Source organism: Prosopis cineraria, unplaced genomic scaffold, assembly GCF_029017545.1.
Source record: "Prosopis cineraria cultivar Desert tree isolate PC_DT_omini unplaced genomic scaffold, ASM2901754v1 PC12, whole genome shotgun sequence".
NCBI lineage: Eukaryota > Viridiplantae > Streptophyta > Magnoliopsida > Fabales > Fabaceae > Prosopis > Prosopis cineraria.
In genome coordinates this window covers 14,349,086-14,360,487 of record NW_026555343.1, presented here as the reverse complement: position 1 = coordinate 14,360,487, position 11,402 = coordinate 14,349,086, and the positions used below count along the sequence as shown (strand labels likewise).

General features: G+C 30.8%; 1 protein-coding gene across 1 annotated transcript; it reads left to right on the top strand.

Moving 5' to 3' along the window:
- The first annotated feature begins 668 nt into the window (after positions 1-668).
- On the top strand, positions 669-3,830 carry LOC129289143 (protein ACCELERATED CELL DEATH 6-like). The gene is made up of 4 exons (XM_054925952.1): positions 669-1,747; positions 2,233-2,771; positions 2,818-2,852; positions 2,900-3,830. Exons 1-4 carry the CDS (start codon positions 718-720, stop codon positions 3,669-3,671), a joined length of 2,376 nt encoding a protein of 791 aa, XP_054781927.1. The 5' UTR covers positions 669-717; the 3' UTR covers positions 3,672-3,830.
- Positions 3,831-11,402: the final 7,572 nt, after the last annotated feature.

Here is an 11,402-nt window from a genome sequence, read left to right as displayed (position 1 = left end):
CGTGTGGTATACCTTGTGTCATTGTCTCCTAAATTTTCTTTTTTTTTCTTTCTTTTTTTTTTTAAATACAAAGCGCAAGCCGAAGCTTGAAAGAACCAGTAATAAAAAAACAGCCTAAACACTAGAGCGTAACTCATATCAATAGACATAATTTCCACTACCACTCGTAAAATTAAGACATGAATAAAAAAAATATGATCAAATATAAACTTAAAGATACAATATTTTAACTTATTTCAGTGTAGCATAAACTAAAATTAAATCTAATTAATTAAATAATCTTGCATTTATTACGTATATATGAATATTATATATATATGTATGTATACTTGAATACGTAAAATAACCTCTTTATATTTAAAATAAATCATTTATGAGTTGGCAGTCGCGCTGTTCTTACTGAACGAAGAACGTGAGCACAAGAAACTCCTTTGCAAATTTTCAAAGTTAGCCTGCTCTGATTTTCTTATTCATTCCGCTAAAGCATTTCTATAGATGGAATGCAATTATTAATCATGAATACAATATTCTAATTTCTCCGCGTAAACCATCCAATAAGAACCATAGCGCGTCTTATCTGTGTAGTCGCCATGACTTGAATTGTACAATGCATATATAGGTCCTCCTAGTGCTGAAATGAAAAGTTGATCAACTTGGGTAATCAACTACGAGATTTTCCTTTCCAACGATTTGCATTTGATTCAAGAGTTAGTAGCAATGAGCGACTTGGATTATACTGAAATAACCTTAGATATGCCTACTGACTGGGTGCGCATTGAAAGGTCACGAGAAATTGCGTCGCGGATCAAGGAGCAAATGAATACAATGCTAAAGAGACAGCCAAGTTCATTTATCAGCAAAGTAATGAGTGAACTGATGCAAAGTGATGATGATATGGCAACTATAATTGGCAACAGAAAGATGCGTGGTCTGATGGAAAAGCTGTTCAGTTCATCATCAGCGGATGATATACAATTTGGTGCCAACGAAAAGATGCATGAACTGATGGAAACTGATTTTAATCCTTCTCTGATATCAGAAAAGAAGTTCAGTTCTTCATCAGTTGATCAGGATGCGCCGTTTAGTGGGAACACGGTACGTATTATGTATTATGAGTTGTACCAAGCGGTTCGTGATAAAAATGCAGATGCAGATAAATTTGTTTCTGTGTTGGAGCAAGTATGTTTACTAAATGGGGTCGATTTGGCTGCCATTTTCAATCAAGTCACTCCCACTGGTGATTCATTGCTTCATGCTGCAGCTGAATGTGGGAATGAAGAAGTTGTGAGGCTCATTGCTTTTCACTATCCTAAGCTTCTCTGTAAGACAAATCTGAAAGGGGATACCCCACTTCATGTTGCTGCAAGAGCTAAGAATATTTTTGCAATCAAGAGCATCCTCAACACGTATAAACATGAAATGATATCTGAGGAGGATGAATCGAAGGATAAAGCAGAGTTTATAATGTCACGCAATAATTATGGAAGGACAGCTTTGCATGAAGCTGTTTTGAGCAAGGATCTTTCTGTGGTTTTTTTCCTTTTACTTTCACACAGCCAAAGTGATTTGGCCGCTTATTGGACATGGAACTCCAGTTATGGTTGCAAATCACCAATGTACTTGGCTGTCTTGACAGGGACTAAAGATATTCTTCATCTTCTCTTGAAAAAAATTCCAATCCCCTCAGGCCGGGCCATTTCAAACGGAGACTCTCCACTTCAAGCAGCAATATCCGAGCGAAATAATGGTCCGCATACTCTAGAATTAATTGATTTGTATGCTGCTTTATTTATTTTTGCGTTTGTTTCATTTTGCCCTGATATACTGTTAAGATTATGATTCAAATTTTTATAATCATTTGCAGTTATTGATATTTATTCTTGGTTTAAAATTTATCATCTCTTAATTTGAGATTTTAAGAGATATTTATCATTAGTCAATATAATACTTTTAGTTGATGAGAAGTTATATCTATATTTGGACTCCATCACCCATAGCATAGAGACAATTATTATACTTTCTATTTTCTACAGTAAAATTTCCCACTCATTGCCCATAAGATTTTTGTCTCTCATATTAGGAGTTTTTCCACATTAAATTTCTTGTATCATCTTTTTATCATTTTCTCTAATTTTCCTATAATTTTCAATTTTTTATCCTATTTATTTTCGCTTTTTATTTGTGCACTTCCCAACATATAAGTTTCTTTATTTCTTTATTTTTTTGGTGAAGCTCTATTGAAGAAGATAGTGGATACAAGAGAAGAGCTAATGCATCAAAGAGATGAGAAGAACAATACTCCCCTTCATTATGCAGCATACATGGGTTACCTCGGAGGAGTTTGTACAATGTTAGAAAAATCTCCCACGATTGCTTTTCAACGAAACTCAGATGGCAATCTTCCAATTCACCTTGCTTGCAAAAAAGGCCATGTTCAGGTGGTCAACAAGTTGCTTGAAACAGAGTGGTCTAATGCTGGAGTTTTCTTGAATAGTAAAGGTCAGAACATTCTTCACATTGCAGCAATGAAGGGACAAACTGATATGATAAAATATCTACTGAAGAACCCCAAGATTCATCATGACACTCTCAATGAGAGAGATGTAAATGGAGATACCCCGTTACATTTCGCTTCAAGAAAACTTAGTCTTTGGACCCTACTCCTTCTGTCACGACACAACATGATCAAGGTAAACCTTGTCAATAACGAAGGTTTAACAGCTCGAGACGTTGTTCGGATGCAGTGTAAAATTCCAATGACACGTCAAGAGGTATGATTGTTAAGCATCTTAGTTTTTTAAAAGGTTTTGATTCTAGCTAGGAACTTCTTTTCCTGATAAAATAATATATATGTATATGCAGCATGTTATTAAGAATGTTTGATTTGATTACCTTTCAGTTTTCTAGCCGATGCAATTTTGGAAAGTGCTGGTGTGCCCTTGAAGGCAAATATGCTGGGCATATCACGCACAACATCTACCAATAAAGAATGGAACGTGAAGGACGCAGCCAACACACTGATGCTTGTGGCCATACTGATAGCCACAGTGACATTTACGGCTGGTTTCACAGTACCAGGTGGGTTTTACTCATCGGATGATCCACTTGCAAAACAGAGGGGCATGGCACTTTTAGTTGATCAAAAACTATTCAATATATTCATGGCTTTCAATACCATTGCTATGTACAGTTCCACCATTGGTTCTGTTGTTCTACTGTGGGTCCCGCTAGGTGATCTTCGTTTTGCTGAAGGAGCATATGAACTTGCTAAGATTTTTGTTTATGTGGCTCTCGTAACCATGCCTGCGGCATTTTTAGCTGCTATACGTTTGGTTGTTAGTAACAACACGTTGCTTGCAGATGTTATAAGTGTCATTGGATTCGCCTCCATTTTCATCATCTTATTTGCTCGTATTTTAGGAAGGTTTCCACTTAGAACTCGTCTTCCTTTTTTTCGTCAAATTGGAGACTTCTTCATTAGAATTATTCTTGTGTCATTTTATGGATGGAGTGACCTTTTGATTGGCGATCAAGTCAGTCAAGCCAACCAAGTCGGTCAAGCGAGCCAAGTCAATGAAACATTTGCTATTGATATCGATGATGACAATGGTGATGCAGCCAGTAGCCACTTTTCAGATACAAATGTTCACCGGTTATGTCCATGCTTTTAGTTTCATGATGTTCACATAAAATTTTGTAATTCATGCATGTGATATATGTATTATATATATATATATATCAATTATATATAAATCATGCACTTGATTATGTACTTGAGTCATTGGGAAAAAGGTCAAGAAAGAGTGTTTGACTATATGTTTTGATGATAACAAAACTTAAGAGAAGGTTGTTTTTGCTGATCAAATACTTTAACCTGCGACAAAACCTTCGATGCAAAAAGATTCAAGAGAAGGCTTAGCACATAGGTTGTTTTTATCTTTAATCTCTTATATTCTTATGTAAATCTTTTTGAGAACTTGCATTTGTACGAAAAGATATGGCATAAGAGTTTTGATCTTAACTTAACAAAATCATTTCATGGCCTCACACTTGAATAATCAGTCTTACTCATGCATGAATCAATATGAATAAAATGTTCTTTTCATTAGATATGGAAACATTCACAAGAGGGAGGGGTGGATTGGGTGTTAATCAAATTTAATTATGACTTTCTAAAAATTTTTCATCAAAACAGAGTGCAAATGTGTTCTTGAGTAAATTTGAATTTGACACTTTATTTGCAAGAATGCTATAGATGAATTTCAAAAACACAACGTATGTGAGAATATTTAAAATTAATTTACAAGTAGAAGTTTGAGAAAGAATTTGTAAATATGTCAAGTTTTAACACAAAAACAAAGCATATACCTTAGTGCATTCATGGAGCAATTGATATCGACTCATGGACCTTAGTGACAGATTAAAAGAAAGAAGGGCCTATGTCATACCCTGATGCTAAGGATATGATCAAGATAAAATATAAGATGAACTCACATTTTATGAGTCTAGATTAGCTAGAGGTTAAGATGAATTATCAATATATATAAGTTATATATAATATAAAGTTTATAAAATTTTAAATATTTTGTAGAAATTTTGGTAGAGTCTCCCATATAATTTGAACTTTTCAAAATTTTACAATAACAAAACCTGTTAACCAATCTAGCAAGGGAGACTATATTACTGCAAAATATACATTTTACGTCCCTCAATTTATGTCACTTTTACAAAAAGTGACACAAAAAATAGAGGCGGTGGCAATTTTATAAATAAATATTGAATATGTAAAATTATCAACATTGCTTTTTTAAAAAAGTGATGTAAATAAGTTATCCAAGTCACTTTTTAAGAAAGCGATGTGAAAAATTTTCAAAAATTAATAATTTAAAATAATTTATTTTTTACAATTCAAATTGATTTTTTTTTAAATTTTTGGATATTTTCATGTCGCTTTCTTAAAATAGCAATGTGGTAAGTTATCCACGTCTCGTTTTTAGCTTTTTTTTAAAAAAAAAGTAACATGAATTATAAAAAATAAATTAGTGTAAATTATTAATTTTTGGACTTCTACGTCGCTTTCTTAGAAAACAATATGAATAAATTATCCATGTTGCTTTTTTAAAAACATAACATGGATTGTGAAAAATAAATTATTTTAAAATATTAATTTCTAGACATTTTCATGTCACTTTTTAAAAAAGTGATTTGAATTAGATTGAGCTCCTCCCTCGCTCCATCATTTTATGTTTTAAAACCTAACTCCTTTCCCTCTTTCCTTTCAACGGCAGCACATCTCTCTTCTTCTCCCCACTACAGATCTCTCCTCTCATCCACACAACAACTCTCTCTTCTCCTTCCCATTGCATTGAGACCTATATCATCAAGATCTATGACCGACAAACTGAATAGAGACCCAAGGCTAGCATTTGATGGTGGGCATTTGATAGACAACTTTCTCATGTCTTCGTCTCCTCCTCTTTCTCCTAAGCAAGTAGTATTTGATTAGTGTCACTTTCATCCACAAACCTTTTTTCTTTATAGATATTTCTGGTCTCTACTTAAGTCTTCTCCATTATCTTTGGTTTCTTCATCAATTTTTATATGGTTTTATTTTTCTTTTATTTTTTTTAGGCTTGTGAAATCTATAGTTAGCTGGAATGATGAAATGAGAATAATAATATTTAAATTTAAATTATTTTAATATTTGTTCCAGGAGAAATCATGTCGCTTTAAAAAAAAAGGATGTGGTTTCTGAAAGCGACATGGTTCTTCAAAAACCACGTCCCTCATAAAAGTGATATGGATAAGTCAGTTTTCTAGGTCACCCGATCTATGTCCCCCCATGATAAGGATGTAAAATGCCTTAAAAAAGTGATGTGAAAAGCTTTTTTTTTTTTTATAGTAGTGCTAGCTTCACATCAACAAATTTCTTTCCAACAAAAATAAAACTAGGACCTAACTATGGTGTATGTGAAGTACTAAATTACAATTATATAATAGCATACATAGTTTCACCCAAAAAGGTATTCCAAGTGTGCTTCCATTTTTCAAAAATAATAGGGCCCCCCAATGATCCACAAGAGACATAGGGTCAGCTACATTATTTGAAATCAAAGAAATTTTTGATGAGTAACATTTCAATTAAAATTAGAATATAAAAAATATGAAGATAATAACTAATAAATTTAATTCAAAATGAATTAATGAAATATTGAATCAAATATTTAAAACAAAAATAACTAATAATTTTTCTTAATAATATAATCGTGAAATTAAACAATGTTAGTAGAATTACATAAATGTATTGAAAATTTTATTGCTAATAAAATATAAAAATTTTTAATAATAGTGCAATTAATAAAATACTTTTAGAGAATTAAAAAGAAATGATAAATTTTAACTTAAATTTAGGAAAGCTTTATCAAAATAAATGGCAAGCATGAACACATGGTCTATGAGGGTAAGTAACCAGTCATGCATGACTAAAAGCCATGAAGCAAGCATGGCAAGAGTCACGAATCAAGCGTAGGCATGAAGCCTACTAAAATAAGCATGAGTACAATACTTATGAATAATCATCCCTTCGTTTCATGTGCATTGACTATTGCATGGGGCTAGCACCTCCTATAAACACCCTACTAGCTAGATGTACCATGGCGCATCAAGAGCTAATGAGACTACCGTTAGCACCTAGCAATTTAAACTTAGTCCTCCTTTGTAAAATCAAGAGAAAATGACAATGAAGGACCTTCTAAGAACATTAATCCCAATTACGGACCATGAATTTTGAAATCCCAATTAAGGACCATGATCCTTAATTGTGATAAAAAAAATATAGTTTGTGAGGTATAATTCACTATTGCCACTTGAGAATTCACTAACCCAACTTGAGAAATTTTTAACGTATATTGTGAAAACATGAAGCCCCACTTGAAAATCAATTGTTTAACAAAAAGCGTCAATTGGAAAGTCACCAACTCGACTTGAAAAAATTTCTAATATATATTGTGAAAACATGAAACTCCATTTGAGAATTGATTATTTAAAAAAAAACACCAATTTAGACAAGTCACTTTTTATTAAATAATTGATTCTCAAGTAGAGTTTTATTGTTTCACAATATATGTTAGAAATTTTTTCAAGTCTAATTAGTGAATTCTCAAGTGGTGCTTTTTCTTAAATATTCGATTTTTAAGTAGAGTTTCATATTTTCACAATATACGTTAGAAATGTTTTCAAGTCGAATTAGTGAATTTTCAAGTGGAGTTTTTTGTTAAATAATCCATTCTGAAGTGGGGTTTTATATTTTCATAATATACGTTAGTAATTTTCTCAAGTTGGGTTAGTGAATCCCCAAGTCGCGTTAGTGAATCCCACCTCACAAATTATATTTTTTTTATCATAATTAAGAACCATGGTCCTTAACTAGGATTTTAAATTTTTATGATTCATAATTAGGATTAAACGTTCTTAGAAGGTTCTTAATTGTCATTTTCCCCTAAAATCAAACATGTATAGAGCAAGAAAACAATTTCAAAATTTTTTTCTTCAAACACTATTCAACCATCATTTCCCATTGTCCAAATTTATCATTATTTCCTCCATACATGAATTATTGCATTAAAAATTTTATATCAACATAGAATTAAATAATTTAATTGCTTTTGAAAAATAATATCATTCATCATATGTACATTTTAACCATTACCTATTGATAATATAATCATCAAAAAAATCAAGATGTTTTCATAAATAAGACATTATTAAAAAAATAGGATTAACAATGATATTGGTATAATGTACAAAGGAATAATAGTAAAACTTAAATAAAGGAATTTTGTAAATGCTTTATTAGAAATTTATTCAAAATGTTACAGACTCCCTTAATTTCTTATCTACTCCCATGATGCTTCAAATTAATCTAGCATATAAATCAACACATTTTATATCATTATAAATTTTCTTTCTTATACTAAACTAAGAAAATTAACATTCAAAATTTTTGCTAATTCTTAAATTTTTTCATAAATCCCTTAAATCAATTTTCACTGAACCCTTCAACAACTTTTGTCAAATAGACAACAATACTAGAAAGCATTTAACCACTACCATTAGCACAACTCTTTTTCAAGTTTAACAAAATTTTAGTTATCATTTATTTTAATAATTTTTCTATTGGTGCTGCACAATTCTAATAGGTAGATACAATTTATGTGAAGACATATACTTTTTCAAATAGCATATATAATTCTTCAAGGCTCTGATATGAAAATTAAATAATCTCATTCCCACCAACTTTTTCTTCTAGCATTTCTACGAATTATCTTGAGTTCATTTATTATTGACAAAATTATGAGATGAGCAACCAAACAATCCCAACTACTTCATCAATTTCCAACACTAACTCTATCACCACATTCAGCTTAATCACCAAAACAAATGATGCATAATATCAAACAATCAACAATTTAAATTTCTCAAGCTACTTATAACAGTAACCAAGAAGAATGAAGGCAGGATTTTTTTTTTTTTGGGACTAAAATAGAGAAGAATCTCAACTTGCAACTCTCACTCCCGCGGCACGCTTAGCTGAAAAAGGACGGAAATATGAAGATCAAACACACACACGCGATGCCAATCAGTTGAGGAGGAAGAACAGATAGAAGCTAAATGCGCACACACCGTTGGCCACCAAGCAGTAACAACAACGGACAACAAATCAGAGAAAAATCCAACAATATCAACTCTTCCAGCTACAGAAACACGACAGGAAGCGAAGAAATTGAAGACCACTTACCTCACATCGACACAGAGCAGCGAATGACGACAGGGAAAGAGAATCCAGCAACCCAACCTCGCTGTAACAAATGAACTTGAACGGAAAGAAGAGCGGAGGGTGAGGCAACAGCAGGAAAGAGACGCAGTCGACGATAACCAAAGGAAATATGAGAAGAACTAGAAAAGGGGAGTGATGAGAAAGACCGGATGAGTGTACAATGGCTGTGAAGATATAGAATGGGATGCTCTGTTTTTCCCGCACGAAAAAGAAGAAAAATCCGATATTAAGGATAATTGCAACAATTACAAAAAAGGGCATAATGAAATTACGAGAAAGGCACAAGGACAATTACCAGAAGACATAAATTTTCTTATAATTTAAGACAAAATAAAACTAACTTTTTGCACATTAGAATTTGAATTGAATTCTATACCTTTAAAAAAAATTATTAGTATAAATTTCAATAAAATCATTCACTTTTCACTAACTATAAAACTAATTTAAGTAAAATATTTATTAAGAGAAAAAATTTATTTAATTTAATATTTAAGGTCATTATGACCTAGGGGTGGATTGAAATGAATTTTTTCAGACTTCTCAATTTATTTTGTCAAGTAATCTTATTTTGATGATAACAAAATATAATAAAATATTGTTTTGCAAGGATTAATTAAATATCAAATGGAAAAACATCAAAATGAAGAGATACAAGTGATGATTTAATGAAGACCTAAGTCTTTTTAGTTTTTTTTAAAAGTTTAATGTTGAAGTGATAGTTGTAAATTATTGATGAAATAATTAGTGTTAAACTTGTTAGTAACGAATGATCAGTTAATTATTAGATATGTGAAGTTATAATTGTAAAATATTAAAATGATAATTGTAAATTATTGACGAGGTAGTTGTAAATAGTTAGTATTAAACTTTGTTAGTACGTAATGCATAATTAGTTTAATTATTATATATATGAAGTTATAATTATAAAATGTTAAAGTAATAGTTCTAACTGCTGATGGAGTAGTTGTATATAATTAGTATTAAAATTGTAATACATGATCAGTTTAACTATTAGATATGTGATGTTATAATTATAAGAAGTTGAAGCAATGGCAGAGCCATGGGGCATATCCCCCCTCAAATGGGAGAAATTACTTGAATAGAGGTATGAGAATTTATATTTTGTACCTTTTTTTAATATTTTACACCCCTCTTTTTAATGTTTTGTACTTTAAACTCATTTCATATTACCTTTTAACTCAGATCCAAAATTATTATTTTTTAACTCAAATTCAATAACTTTTAGTCCAAAATTTCAACATACCCAAAAGCTAATATTATTTTATAAAAAATTAACATTTATTAACCTTTAAGAAAATAAAAAAAAAAATCTGCCTTGCGTGGTTTGAAATCCCAAATCAGATTTGGGGAAAAAATTGAAGGACACCTTATCTCCTGTATTGGAACTGCATCACGAAATTGGTCCTGCTGTCAGTCCTCAATCCTCGTCTTTGATGTAGAGAAAATAGCCGAGACAGCAAAGCAGTTTGAGAACGAATAAAGAGAAGAGAAGAGAAGAGAAGAGAAGAGAAGAGAAGAGGAAGAAGACAAAACGCTGGGCTAGAGAAGAGCTTTTAATAGTCAATCTTCATTCTTCACGCATGGCAAAAAGCAAAAAATTATACTACTTTTGCACATGTGCAGGTGACCATCCTTTCTTCACATATTATTCCAAATATTTTAATAACATAAAAATTATTTATATATTTTAATATTTGTGTTATATGATTTTGTTTCAAGTACTTGTTTTGTTTCATAAATACAGTTTTTTTAGCCATCTCTTTTGTCTTGAATATCTATAAGATTGTAACTGAATAATTTTAAATTGTATAAATTTTGAATAGAAGATGGAGATATTTTTTTAAGAAAAATAATTGTCTTGTGATTTATATTAAAAAAAATATATTTAAAAGTATTGACAATGAGTTGATTGTTCAGCATTTCCAAATATGAAACTACATAAAGAAAATCTATGAAGTAAATAATTATTAAATAATTTTTGTTATTTTTTTAATTATTAATATGTAAATGATTTTGCCCCCCAACCCTGACTCCGCCACTGAGTTGAAGTGATAGTAGTAAGTACTTAAGAGTGAGATATGGATATTGTGAGCAGGTTCGGTTGGATTCATAATAATGTGATAAATAGAATATATAGACTTAAGTCTCATTTTTATAAAATATTTTAGGGAGAATGTCAATAAAATCCCTCTGAAATATGTAAATGACAATTTGATATCTAAAAGGCCATAATTTCTCTAAAGTTTTCGGTGACTTTTCTGTCATTAATTAATAAATTTATCTAAATTTTTAAATTATCCTTATTGAAAATAAATGATTAACAAGTTTGTTTAAATATTCACAATTTTCTGCTTATATTCGTAACAATGCAACAGCAAATAAGAAATTTAACATGTGAAGTTATGATTTACTGTTGTATTGTTGCGTATATAAAAAGAAAAATTGTGAACATTTAAACAAAACTTGTGAATCATTTATTTTTAACAATGGTAATTTAACAATTTATATAAATTTATTAATAATAAAAAAAGTCTCTGGAAACTTC